Consider the following 15,045-nt stretch of genomic DNA (forward strand, 5'->3'; position numbering starts at 1 on the left):
TCTCGAAACCTGGCGAGCAAGCTACACCGCGATGCAGAGCGCCTCTCTTGCAGAGTCTGCCACTTGAGTTTGCTAAACATCTCCGTAACGCTATCACGGTTACCAAATAACCCTGTGACAAAACGCGCCGCTCTTCTTTGGATCTTCTCTATCTCCTCCGTCAACCCGATCTGGTACAGATTCCACACTGATAAGCAATACTCAAGTATAGGTCAAATGAGTGTTTTGTAAGCCACCTCCTTTGTTGATGGACTACATTTTCTAAGGACTCTCCCTATGAATCTCAACCTGGTACCCGCCTTATCAACAATTAATTTTATATGATCATTCCACTTCAAATCGTTCCGCACGCATACTCCCAGATATTTTACAGAAGTAACTGCTACCAGTGTTTGTTCCACTATCATATAATCATACAATAAAGGATCCTTCTTTCTATGTATTCACAATACATTACATTTGTCTATGTTAAGGGTCAGTTGCCACTCCCTGCACCAAGTGCCTATCCGCTGCAGATCTTCCTGCATCTCGCTGCAATTTTCTAGTGCTGCAACTTCTCTGTATACTACAGCATCATCCGCGAAAAGCCGCACGGAACTTCCGACACTATCTACTAGGTCATTTATATATATTATGAAAAGCAATGGTCCCATAACACTCCCCTGTGGCACGCCAGAGGTTACTTTAACATCTGTAGACGTCTCTCCATTGATAAAAACATGCTGTGTTCTGTTTGCTAAAAACTCTTCAATCCAGCCACACAGCTGGTCTGATATTCTGTAGGCTCTTACTTTGTTTATCAGGTGACAGTGCGGAACTGTATCGAACACCTTCTGGAAGTCAAGGAAAATAGCATCTACCTGGGAGCCTGTATCTAATATTTTCTGGGTCTCATGAACAAATAAAGCGAGTTGGGTCTTACACGATCGCTGGTACCGGAATCCATGTTGATTCCTACAGAGTAGATTCTGGGTTTCCAAAAACGACATGATACTCGAGCAAAAAACATGTTCTAAAATTCTACAACAGATCGACATTAGAGATATAGGTCTATAGTTTTGCGCATCTGCTCGACGAGCCTTCTTGAAGACTGGGACTACCTGTGCTCTTTTCCAGTCATTTGAAACCTTCCGTTCCTCTAGAGACTTGCGGTACACGGCTGTTAGAAGGGGGGCAAGTTCTTTCGCATACTCTGTGTAGAATCGAATTGGTATCCCTTCAGGTCCAGTGGACTTTCCTCTGTTGAGTGATTCCAGTTGCTTTTCTATTCCTTGGACACTTATTTCGATGTCAGCCATTTTTTCGTTTGTGCGAGGATTTAGAGAAGGAACTGCAGTGTGGTCTTCCTCTGTGAAACAGCTTTGGAAAAAGTTGTTTAGTATTTCAGCTTTACGCGTGTCATCCTCTGTTTCAATGCCATCATCCCAGAGTGTCTGGATATGCTGTTTCAAGCCACTTACTGATTTAACATAAGACCAGAACTTCCTAGGATTTTCTGTCAAGTCGGTACATAAAATTTTACTTTCGAATTCACTGAACGCTTCACGCATAGCCCTCCTTACGCTAACGTTGACATCGTTTAGCTTCTGTTTGTCTGAGAGGTTTTGGCTGTGTTTAAACTTGCAGTAAAGCTCTCTTTGCCTTTGCAGTAGTTTCCTAACCTTGTTGTTGAACTACGGTGGGTTTTTCCCATCCCTCACAGTTTTACTCGGCACGTACCTGTCTAAAACGCATTTTACAATTGCCTTAAACTTTTTCCATGAACACTCAACATTGTCAGTGGCGGAACAGAAATTTTCGTTTTGATCTGTTAGGTAGTCTGAAATATTCCTTCTATTACTCTTGCTAAACAGATAAACCTTCCTCCCTTTTTTTATATTCCTATTAACTTCCATATTCAGGGATGTTACAACGGCCTTATGATCACTGATTCCCTGTTCTGCACTTACAGAGTCGAAAAGTTCGGGTCTGATTGTTATCAGTAGGTCCAAGATGTTATCTCCACGAGTCGGTTCTCTGTTTAATTGCTCGAGGTAATTTTCGGATAGTGCACTCAGTATAATGTCACTCGATGCTCTGTCCCTACCACCCGTCCTAAACATCTGAGTGTCCCAGTCTACATCTGGTAAATTGAAATCTCCACCTAAGACTATAACATGCTGAGAAAATTTATGTGAAATGTATTCCAAATTTTCTCTCAGTTGTTCTGCCACTAATGCTGCTGAGTCAGGAGGTCGGTAAAAGGAGCCAATTATTAACTTAGCTCAGTTGTTGAGTGTAACCTCCACTCATAATAATTCACAGGAACTATCCACTTCTACTTCACTACAGGATAAACTACTACTAACAGCGACAAACATGCCACCACCGGTTGCATGCAATCTATCCTTTCTAAACACCGTCTGTGCATTTGTAAAAATTTCGGCAGAATTTATCTCTGGCTTCAGCCAGCTTTCTGTACCTATAACGATCTCAGCTTCGGTGCTTTCTATCAGCGCTTGAAGTTCCGTTACTTTACCAATGCAGCTTCGACAGTTTACAATTACAATACCGATAGCTGCTTGGTCCCCACATGTCCTGACTTTGCCCCGCACCCTTTGAGGCTGTTGCCCTTTCTGTACTTGCCCGAAGCCATCTAACCTAAAAAACTGCCCATTCCGTGCCACACAACCCCTGCTACCCGTGTAGCCACTTGCTGTGTGTAGTGGACTCCTGACCTATCCAGCGGAACCCGAAACCCCACCACCCTATGGCGCAAGTCGAGGAATCTGCAGCCCACACGGTCGCAGAACCGTCTCAGCCTCTGATTCAGACTCTCCACTCAGCTCTGTACCAAAGGTCCGCAGTCAGTCCTGTCGACGATGCTGCAGATGGTGAGCTCTGTTTTCATCCCGCTAGCGAGACTGGCAGCCTTCACCAAATCAGATAGCCGCCGGAAGCCAGAGAGGGTTTCCTCCGATCCATAGCGACACACATCATTGGTGCCGACATGAGCGACCACCTGCAGGTGGATGCACCCTGTACCCTTCATGGCATCCGGAAGGACCCTTTCCACATCTGGAATGACACCCCCCCCCCCCCCCCCCCCCGGTATGCACACTGAGTGCACATTGGTTTTCTTCCCCTCTCTTGGTGCCATATCCCTAAGGGGCCCCATTACGCGCCTGACGTTGGAGCCCCAAACTACCAGTAAGCCCACCCTCTGTGACCACCCGGATCTTGCAGACTGAGGGGCAACCTCTGGAACAGGACAAGCAGCCATGTCCGGCTGAAGATCTGTATCAGCCTGAGACAGAGCCTGAAACCGGTTCGTCAGACAAACTGGAGAGGCCTTCCGTTCAGCCCTCCGGAATGTCTTTCGCCCCCTGCCACACCTCGAGATGACCTCCCACTCTACCACAGGTGAGGGATCAGCCTCAATGTGGGTAGTATCCTGGGCAGCCACAGTCGTAGTCCGATCGGGTGATGCGTGGGACGAGCTGGCCGTCCCCGACGAACCCCCATCTGGACTCCCACAGTGATGCCCATTGGCAACAGCCTCAAGCTGTGTGACCAAAGCCAACACTGCCTGAAGCTGGGAGCGAAGGGATGTCAACTCAGCCTGCATCTGAACACAGCAGTTGCAGTCCCTATCCATGATAAAAACTGTTGTGCAAAGTACGTCTGAACTAATCTACAGAGAGCACAAACAAATTTACACAAAATTTAAATGGTTATTAAAATACAAGATTGCCTAGTAAATGCAGTAATGCTGCTACTTGCGCACTGCTGACACACTGCTCGGTGACGGAAGGAGACTACGTGATTTTACACTATTCAGGTACTAAAATGCGATGCTACAACTCTCAAATACTATAATATGCCTGAAATTTATGAATTAAACAATGCAAGCACCAAAAACACGCAAAGAAATTAAGAATTAAACTATGTAACAAATAAGTGAGCTAGGAGTATACGACTTTCTGCTGGCAGCTGCTTATCCAACGGCAGCAGGGAGCACACTATGGAGTTTTGAAAGGCACCAAGAGGTCCACTGTGATCACTTTCACAGCAAACTCACTTTGTGTGATACAAAGATCTCAGCTAGGTAAATGGAACTGTGACAAAGTCAGGTGGAAAGGTCATCTGGCCCAGGTAAAACAGGAGATAATCAATTTCTCTCCCCATCTCGTTGGATGTGCATTGTACACAGAATGATTTTTAATAAGCATAATTTTTAAATTTGGCCACTGCAACACAGCGGTCAACAAGATGCACACACACACTGAGTAATTGCATCTGTAGGTTATTTAAAAACACCATGAATGAAGTATTCATCCATATTAACATTGATTTTTGATTGCTTAAAATGTGTCCATTAACTGAAAATCTACTAAGTGTGAAATATGCTTAGTGATTCTCAAGATCAGTGAAGTTTGTGGAGAAAACACTATAATTGATGGAATGATGAGAAAATTTACTAATGTACATAATAATGTCCTCACCGAGGCTTAATGCAGAAAGTAGATGCAAAAGTTCAACAAAAGAGACACTTTGAGACTTCATACTTATTTAATAAGTCTCCTCAAGTTTCAAGAAATACTCTTCATACAATTCACACTGAGTGCATAAACTGCTGGAAGTTATGTTTATGGTGAGTACCAAAAATGCTAACTGAGATGCACAGAACCAGTGAGTACCTTGTGCTTAAAAATATTTTTAGTGGTGCAATAAAGGAGGTGATGGTCATAGATTTATTTGATCCATAGAAGAGAGTAACACAGGTGCTGAAGAACCTGAACAGGAAGATGTTTGAAGATAGATACCAAGTATTTCACAAAAGCCCATTTGTAAGGCTTCAATGTCCAATATTAAGCAAAGAATCTAGGAATATACTAGAAACCCGTAAGTATCACTCCTGTAGTGACCATAAAGGCAGGATTAGACTAATTATGGCATGTACAGAGGCACTTAAGCAATCATCTTTCCTGAGTTATACAAATGGAATGGGAATAAAGCCTAGTATGTGGTGCAATGGGAAGTACCCTCTGCTGTGTTCTTCAGAATGTAGACATATATGCAGATGAATTTTTGAGCTTAACTGTTGCTGGGGATAAAATTTGAGTAGCTCATGTTACATAAGAACCGAAACAACAGTGCATAGAGTGGGCCTTCATATCATGAACTGTTCTTTTGATTCTGCTATAATGTGGTACAGTCTCCACTTCATGGATTGTTTGTTTTGTTGTAATGTAAAATGACTCACCTCTCCAGTGACAATTCAGCTTAAAAATTCATGACCTTCATTGCTATACTGTGCACGGACATTTAAAGCAAACAGCTTTCTGGTGTTGGCACCTGCAGCTGTGGTAGTACATCTTGTGGAATGAAAACTGCAAGATCCTTTATTTGGGACCACAACCAGTTTCATAGCTTAAAGCCACATCTTCAGGGGGCATATGAACAAAAAAAGGGGGAATATCTATTTTAAAAACTATGTTACCCCAATCCCAAATGATGGCAGTAATAAATAAATCCACACATAAGTTACATCACATGAAACCTAAATGTGCAGTGAATGAAAGACCCAACATTCACTGCCCAAATAACAGTAATATACCAAGTGAGCATACTCACAAATTGTAAATAGGCTCAATGGTTGCTATCAACATCCCCTGAAAATTGAACTGGAACCTACAGCAAAACTGGACTGAATGTAAAAATGATGGAAATACTCACAAAAACCACACCAACTGTGTTGATGAAACGACACAGAATTCAGGAATAAGCTCTCATCACACCATATGAGCTCCAGCAACACCATCTTAGTACTGAGCCTGCAGCAACAAACAGCAAACTCTCAAAGTGTGATGCATGTCTGCTGGCCAGGCATAGGCGATTCACTTCATTGAATATTAAATTTGAAGGAATGAACATTTCTTGAATGTTAATGCGCTTCACAAAGAAGTTTTTTCCCCTTAATTAAGAGTGCCTTTAAGTGGATATAAGCTTTCAGGACTGTCCAGTTATGCCTATGTTTAATAAGTTTACTTGTATGATGTAGGATTGTACAGTCACCATAAATGATCAAATGATAACGATATGAAGCTGTAGCCTCTGCACTCCACACCACTGCTGTTGCATGCCACTGTCCTGAAAAGCTTATTTACGTTTATTTTGCTCATTAGACATGCATGGCCACCTACATTCGTAGCACACTCTCAGATGTATCAATGCAGTTGTCTCAGTTTTTAGGGGAGAAAATTTCAGTTCCACTGCAAAGATGGCATATTGTGATAGAAAAAGACCACATGAAAGCACAGACTAACACTCGGAAAGACTTAGAGATGAATGATTGAGAGTATATGTAAGCATGAAGCACAAATTTCCAAAGTAGTTAAAATGATGAAATTTCTCATCTTTGAATAATATTAATTTACACAATAGTTCTCTTTAACAAAAAAACTACTTTCTTATTTCAATTCACAAGATGATATGCCTTAGCATTTAAATAAACTTAATTCTCTAAGTAAGTCCACAGTGGCTGCTGTGCAATAAGACAATTAGATCTGTTCTGACAACATTCCTTTCTATTCCAGTATCTCATGTCGTAATAAAAAGCGTTATCAATCCAGTGTCAAGGGTGCTATATCACCAAAGAATGGCATCACCTATACAGAGCTTATTCTCGCAATCACTTTCTTTTGCTGCTGCCAAAATGTTAATTATCAAGCGCACACAGTGCAGAGTTCGTTGAACTAGAGTCTGTGCTGTAAAACACTCTCAGCACAGCTGATATACACAATCCATTTCAAAATCAGTACATTTCTCATCTCTTAAGTTGATTTGCATCATTACATGCTGCCCCACGTGTTAGCTAAATTCTTCTACCAGCAAGAACAACTAAAGACAAGCAGGCAATGTACTCATTACCAAATTCTGTGAAGAACACAACAGCAGCAGAGACAATCACTAAAGGTAGCATAAGACAACAAGCTAGCATTCAGTAAGGCTGACTGTACCAGAACAACCAGTTTTGCCGTGGCAATTTAACTTAAGTGTATCTCCATTTGGACAAGTCTCAGGGGAAAATCCAGAGAAAGATCCATCAACCTCCTGCTTGTCTGACTCCAGACCAGTCACCATCATATGAATTTACAGGATAAGTTTAAATGGCTGATAAGCCATGCAGGTTTTAAATAGAAAGAGTAGTAACCTTGAAATCACTGTTACAAACATATCGGTATTTTTGCATAATCAGATAGTCTTTATAGCATTTGTCAATGTCCATTCACATATACTGCAAGAGTTAGGTGTAATTAAAAATGCTCAAAATGTGGTTCATTAACTCATCAGAGGGACTTGGAGGTGCCGTTGGTGAAACTGCATGCCATTGGGAAGGGAAGGTGAAGATCTCAATGATCTAGAAGGTGTACGAAGGGAAGACCTTCTTCGTGGAGAAGCAAGTGAGATGGAACAGGAAATGGGTTAATCTTCAAATCTTGGAATTTTATGGGGTGGGGTATGTGAGGCCAACAAACATATATTAGACAAAATCAGAGAATCAGTTCCTGAAAAGGAAACAGATTAGTCCACACTTGTGAGATTGCTGCCCCTCCAAACCTTCCAAATTGGAAACATAATTTGCAAATGAAGATTGTCAGAAGTCAATTCGGGTTTTACACTGTTACTGCCTCATTATCAGTACCAGACGGTTTTCTGCACAAAGGTCACAGATTATTCACAGAATCTATGGTACTCACACACCTTTCCACTAATCACAACAGTTAACACCTCATCCAAGGTCTTCCGCATTAGACGGGCATATTCACAGTTCAAGCATTTCAATGATGTGTACTTTCTTTTAATTTATGTTACTTTATATTTGAATTGAAGGTTCACACCATCACTAAAGACACTGCCCCTGCTTCACTAGAAGTTCATAGTTGTTTCTATCATGACGTTCATCCTCAATAGTGATGATTGTAGTACTAATATGAAAAAAACATTACTCTCTCCCATCTTCCATTGATTTTCAATTACGTATTCTGAGTTGGAAAATTTTATTGAGTATAATCATTTATCTCTTGGCTAAGTATGAGCTGAATGGTCAAATACATACAAATACTCTCAGCACAATATTTCAGCTCACAGTCTCCACTATAATTCCCTGTAACAATTGCTCCACTAATACAATGTAATGAATCATAGTGGTTAAAACATGAGCTGAATTCTTTACATGCCACACTTGTGGCACAAAATTATCACACTTCTATTACATGTTGTCTAGAGTCCATGGAATTGAAGTTGTTTGACACAACATTACTGAGCATAACTAATTTGATGATCTTTGCTCAGAAACAGAAACTTGACACTACACATAGAAATCATCAATCATTAACTGAAATAAAACATATAATAATAAGCTCTCATCTCTATAGGAAAATTAATCTGGATTAGTACATATATTTATGTAAATACACTCAAATCAGAAATTATCCTCAGGTTTCTTTAACAGCTGAGTATACAATAATAAACTCACATACTACAAAGAAATAATACATGAAACAGGTACCTAAATCTACTGTTTACAGGCAAATATCTTGATGTTTATGCTTCATCTGAGATTCCTCTCCTCAGCAGAAACATTGTGTTATACCCTGATGTGGGCAGAAACCTTTTATCTGATCCATTCCTGGATACTCTAATAAGTTAGCTCTAGGATATGGAATTCTTAGTACAAACATACAACAGTTGCCAAGATTTCAAATGGGTCTGCAAGAGTACTTGCTGACTCACATTATACATTTGCAACTGCAATCTCCTTTTATCATATGCCAGTTTCTGAACTTGAGCTTGTCAGTCAGGTTGGCTAATGCTTGTCTCACTTTCTCCTCCCACTGAGGTTCTCAACTGGTACCCTGGGTATCTTTTGCATTCACTCATTCCTCTCATCCTGCTGGAACATTGACTCCACTAGTGTGAACTGCGTTGTCATACTTGTTAAGTGGTTCATAACTTCTTTGAGCTTTGCCAAGCAGTCAATCCATTTTGTCTGCCTGTTGTGGTAGTATGCACACATAAACCTGAATTCAAAGATGACTCTCTCAACTGGGCTTCCTTTGGGGTGGTACATGGGCATTAGTACATGGTTGATACCTGCTCTTGTGAGTGCATGCCTCCAAGCAAAACATGTGAAAGTTGCTGCATTGTCCGAAAGTACTGCATGTTGTTTCTCAGCTTGCAGCATGAAGGTGTTGAACAGTCATTTCAAAATAGGAGTATAAGTTGCTGGTTTCAATGGGTACACCATGACTATGATGTACCTACGTCCAGTTCTGGCCCTGGATACTGGCCCACAGACATCCATACACATGATGGCCAGGGACTTGTCCGGTATTATGGGGTGTAATGATCCTTTACACCCTTGATTATGTGGTTTCATTTCCTGACATACTTGAGAAGACTTGATTTCTTTCAACACTTTCTTTCTGATCTCAGGAAAGTAGCAATAGGTTCTAATCTTATTGGCACACTTGCATATACCAAAACGGCGCCAAATGTGGTGAATATAACAAATGAGTTGTTTTTTGTATCCTTGAGGAATGCACACACATCATTCTTCGGCATTCTCACTATTATGATGAATAATACTTGCTTTATGATCTTGCAAAACTTGTGCAGTCTGTGCTCTTGTTGGTGTTGCAGAGACTGACAAACCTTTGACCAACTGTCATCTTGTTCTTGCACTATAGCCACACTCCGAAAAAGTTCCAGGTAGTATCTCCTGTGAACTTGATCATTCATAAACGAGATAGGGGTGTCACCCATTTGTTCATCCACAGCTGTTTCCAGATTTAATCCTTTGGGAAGTCTCAGTAGGGCAGCAGCTACTACATTCTCCTTTCTGCGTATGTATTCAATTTTAAAGTTGTATACTTACAGTGCCAAAATCCATCCTGACAGTCTGGACTGCATTAACTTACAAGTTTGCAAGAATGTTAGAGCTTGGTTGCCAAATACACCATTGTGTTGTCTTCAGATAGTAAATGAACTTGCGGAAAGCCCAGACCACTGCCAGCACTTCCTATTATGTCACAGTGTACAACCTTTCACAGGGCAACAATGTTCTGCTAACAAATGCTCTTGGACAGAATGTTGACATTCCTTCTATCATCCTCGTCTGGAATAGGCAGGCTCCTAACTGATGGAAGGAGCATCTGTCATCAGACCAAAATCTAGTTACATGTCTGGGTTGTACAACAACTTGGAGTTTATTCTCGCAGTCACTTTCTTTCACTGCCACAAATCCGTTAATTCTCTAGTGCACATAGCACAGAGTTCGTTGAGCTACAGATGTAAAACACTCTCAACACAGCTGATATATAGGTTCCATCTCAAAATTAGCACATTTCTCATATTAGTACTGAGCCTGTGGGAACACACAGCAAACTATCAAAGTGTGGTGCATGTACATTGGCCAGGCATACGCCATGCCACTGTGATACAGGACAAGAATCACAGATAATGTCACCCCACATGCTCATGTACCTACAGGGAAAGTTGGGTAACTTCTTGTTATATCAGCAAATGATGACAAGCCAGCATTACATAGTTACCACTGGGCGCAGCACTACAAGTTATTAACTTGTAACATGGTATAACTGAATAAACATCTGACCAACCTAGCAAGTGTAACACCATCCTCCTAACATAAAACATTTTACTGGTAGTTATCTAAAAAAATGCACCCCATCTCTCACCCACACTAGGACAAGCTGCTTACATTTGAAGGTAACAAGTAAGATAATGTAATAAGTGGCAGTGGATTCAAGTCAGTACATAGGAATCATGAATCGAATTACAGTGGTGGGAGGATAGGTCCCCTTAGTTTTGGCTTTTGCTTTCTTCAATTACATTTTTTTTTTCGTCCTTTACAGTCCCTATTATTGTTTCCGTTTTTGATAAAACCATTAACAGTAGTTTTAAGAGATCTATAGGGCCTTGACACAGACAGTTTTTACCTGGTGAAACTATCCTCCAACCACAGTAATTAATTTCATGGTTCCTATGTGCTGAATCCACTGTTTCCTAGGGCAGGTCAGAGGTGGGATGGCGGGAAAAGGTAGCTACCAGTAATTACTTTATGTTATTAGCTTGTTGCTACACTTCTGTATTGGCCAGATGTTACTGAGCTACACCATGTTGTAAGTTAATAATTTTTGGGGTTGTACCCATTGGTAATTATGTAACATGGATAGTCATCATTTCCTGATTCAACAAATTTGATTTTGTAAAGTAGTTACTCAACAAGAGCATTGGGGGGTGATAATGTGTGATTCTTGTGCTATGCTTCAGTGGCATGGTATGTGCCCAGCCGGTGTGCATGCACCATGCTATGATAGTGTGCCATCTATTTCCGCAAGCTCAGTACTGACATGGTGTTGCTGGAGCTCATATGGTGTGATGAGAACTTATTCCTGAATTTTGGTAAGTTTTGTCAACATAGTGGGTGTGGTTTTTGCGGGTACATTTCATCATTTTTACATTCAGTCCAGTTTTGTTGTAGGTTCCAGTTCAGTTTTCAGGTCAATGCTGATGGCACCATTGAGCCTATTTATAATTTGACAATATGCTCTCACTTGGCATATTACTATTATCTCGACAAGGAATGTCGAGTCTTCTATCCATCCGCACATTTGGTTCTGATGATATGATGTAATTTATGTGCGTATTTATTTTTAATTCCCATCATTTGAGATTGGGGTAACATAGGTTTTTTAATGGATATTCCCTCTTTTTTATTCAGATATCCACCTGAAGATGTGGCTTTAAGCTACAAAACTGGTTGTGGTCCCAGATTAAAATCTTACACACAGCTGTTTGTGATTTTCATTCCACAAGAAGAAATTCTTCGAAGCACTGGCTACTCAACTGGTTTTTTGCACCCCAGTTAGCATTCAAAATCACCAAAGAAAGTTGAGTTTGAGTAAAAAATTTCACTCTGCAAAACCATATGCACAATGGTTTAGGATAGGCAGGGGGGGGGGGGGGGGGGGGGGGAGGGGGGGGGGGGTTGTTGGATGTGGTTTTTTTTTTGCCCGAATGTAACAACTGATTCTGAGACACATTGTAGACATTAAATAAACTGTGTCAAGCAATCCAATACAAAAGGTATTGCAAATTCAGTAACAGGATTCTTTTTGCTTAATGTAAATCCCTGTCCACATTTGGCTAAACGAATACAATATCTCTTCTCATTGTATCTTTGGGAACTACTTGATATCCCTCTGTATAGGCCTGATGTAACATTTCGTAATTACCACTTGTTCCATTATGTGTGCCTGTGGGGGTGGGGGTAAAAGGCAAGGAAGGGTGGGAGGGACGGGAGGGACATTAAGATGTCAGCACCATGACATTGTAAATGATTGTCAAAATGGCCATTTAACAATTATTGGCAAATCAGATGACATTTTATGAGAAGGAATTCAGAATTGTTTTTCATTATGATGATGGTAGAAATTATGTTGCAAAGTAAATTAAGGTTTTAAAGCATATGCTTGAGTTTGTTTAGAATAAAAATAGTACTTGTGTAAAAAACATGTCTTGTCCATGGACATGTAAAGAGCAACTTCTGCAACCATTTGAAGGAAAAATGTCCATCACAGCAGCAATAAAAAGCCTCTAATATTGTATTCATTTACGGAAAACAGTATTATGACAATTTAGAGAGTAAATCATAGAAGAAAATACCTAAAATGCAAATTTGTTGATGCCAGTGCTAAGCATTTCTTGAAACAATGTAAAGAAGATCTTAGAAGTTGTTTTGTGCCTTGTTCAATCATAGATCTGACATGACAGACATATAGCAGAGTGTTAAGAAGTTTAGAAACAGGAAATATGCCCCCAACTTTAGAGACACAGCTACAGAGTGGACAGAAGACTATGCAGACGCGATTGCATCACAGACATCATTTTTTACCTTTCTAGTGATTTCATTTACTGTCGAGGTGAACGAACACTTTCTATAGATCCTTCACCGCCATTTCCATTAAATAATTGCAACTGCAAACAATCAAAACCTATAACACTGTCCTGCTACTGATACTTGTTGTCTGAGGCTCACACATTTGCCATAAGAAATATTACGACATTGCTATGCTCCTTGAAGAAATGTGGTGTATGGAATCGTCTACACTTATTTGTTACATACAAATCATACTTAAGTAGAGGAAATATTGTTGCGTCTTACATGGCAATTTGCCTAACCCTATCCATCAGAAAGACTCTGGAAAGCATTATTAAAACTCAACTGAATTGGATACTTGTGCTTTGTGAATAACTGGTATCATGGCTGTGTTTATCCACTGCAATTTCCTCTCCATATTCCCCTTTGATATGTTAGCGGTATGGGATAATTTATAAAAGCCTACACATAATCTTCAGATTCCCACACAATCTTCAAATTCCTGATAACTTCATCATATGTATCTGCAGGCTGTTTCATATTTGATGAGCATGCATTCAATTGACCAATGAGGTGTTGAGCTCATGCTGAATATAACAGGGCCTCACTCAAAGGGCAATCTTCAGTCCAATAATGTATGCCGTATGTACTGCTGACACTGCATATGAAGACAATAACTGTGGGGTCATTTTCCTCAAGGATACTGCCATAGACTAGATAATGCTATTGCAGCACTAGGTGGTTATCCAATAAAAACAGGGGGCTAAAATATCACCTTGCAGATATCAAATAGTGTTGTTTACCCACAAAAGTCTGCTGAAGCTTGCCCAATGATTAATTTGGACGACTGTGTGATATACAACCTCAGATGCTTTATTCTTTGCATAGGCAGTTAAATAGTGCATTTGCTGTCTTCAATTTTTTTCATTGAACAGTTTATTTACTGTATATCACAGTCACTCATTCCAGGTATTTGATCCCCCCTTTCTTCCTTAAAGTATAACTTTAGCTATCGTCTACCTGAAATAATCTATTCCTCTAATTATTCTTTCATCTTGAACTATCTAATTTCGTATTGTGGTAATAAATTTTGTACTTATCCTACTTTTTTCAATGTTTTAGGCATACAAAAAGAAGAATCAACTTGTGAGTATCCAGAGAGATGATCCGCTGCAAAGATCACGTGTTCCTTTTGGACCTCGGTACACTTTTGAGCCAGAGCAAAAAACATTTTTAAAGGAGGAGTCCATGGTATAGTAAAATTTAGTCTGTTGCCATTGACAAATATAAAATAGTTGGCATATATTACTTTGAAATTTGTCCTGTTAAATCATTCAAATGAAGAGTATGTCTTCATAGTATTAATAATAATATTTTGTGGTATTGTCATTATATCATTTAGTGAAACTGATTTGTATGCCTATTAAACATTTATGAACATAATTTCTTTTGTAACTGAAATAATTTTCTTGGTGAGATAAATGCTAAAAGTGATGTGGCACGTGTATGACAACAGGTTACTTGCAGAAGTTAAAAAGTATGTGATGGTTGGTGAAAACAGAGTTATTTGTAGACTCAGATGTACATGTAATAGTAATTCACTGAGCAGAACACATTGTTACAGTTAATTCTTCAGACTTTTGATGTAAGAAATTGGCTTTATTTGAGTGAGAAAAAATATTTTTATTTAATGCATTATTAATTAAAGCATGCACTGAGGCATTTAAACAATCATTCTTTCTGTGTTCCATATGTGAATGGAAAAAGGAAGAAACCATAATAACTGGTACAATGCGATGTATCCTTTGGCATTCACATCACAATGGCTTGCTGAGTATAGCTGATGTAGATGTAGACTCTTTTCTGTGACATTGATTTGTGAAGGTAATGATATAGGAACGTATTGGAAGAATTTAGTCATCAAAATATAATGCCTTACATGTATGAATTTACATACTGGCTATACTGCTTATTCACAACTGTATAAATGTTTATGTCATTCATAAAGTGTAAACCATGAAAATGTCATCTGTTTGTGTACGGATTACCTGTGGAGTTCTAGTGGAAAAATCATCAGTATATTTTTTTCATATTCTTGA

At 39.7% G+C, this 15,045-nt stretch overlaps 1 protein-coding gene across 1 annotated transcript in view; it reads left to right on the forward strand.

Moving 5' to 3' along the window:
* LOC124594370 (trichohyalin) overlaps nt 1–14,358 on the forward strand; it is a 157,076-nt gene extending 142,718 nt beyond the window's left edge. The window contains exon 8 of the mRNA XM_047132738.1: nt 14,069–14,358. Within this exon, the coding sequence (XP_046988694.1) occupies nt 14,069–14,203 (135 nt within the window). The 3' untranslated portion in view covers nt 14,204–14,358. The remainder of the gene's footprint in view (nt 1–14,068) is intronic.
* Nucleotides 14,359–15,045: the final 687 nt, after the last annotated feature.

The sequence above is a fragment of the Schistocerca americana genome, chromosome 2 (assembly GCF_021461395.2).
Source record: "Schistocerca americana isolate TAMUIC-IGC-003095 chromosome 2, iqSchAmer2.1, whole genome shotgun sequence".
Classification (NCBI taxonomy): domain Eukaryota; kingdom Metazoa; phylum Arthropoda; class Insecta; order Orthoptera; family Acrididae; genus Schistocerca; species Schistocerca americana.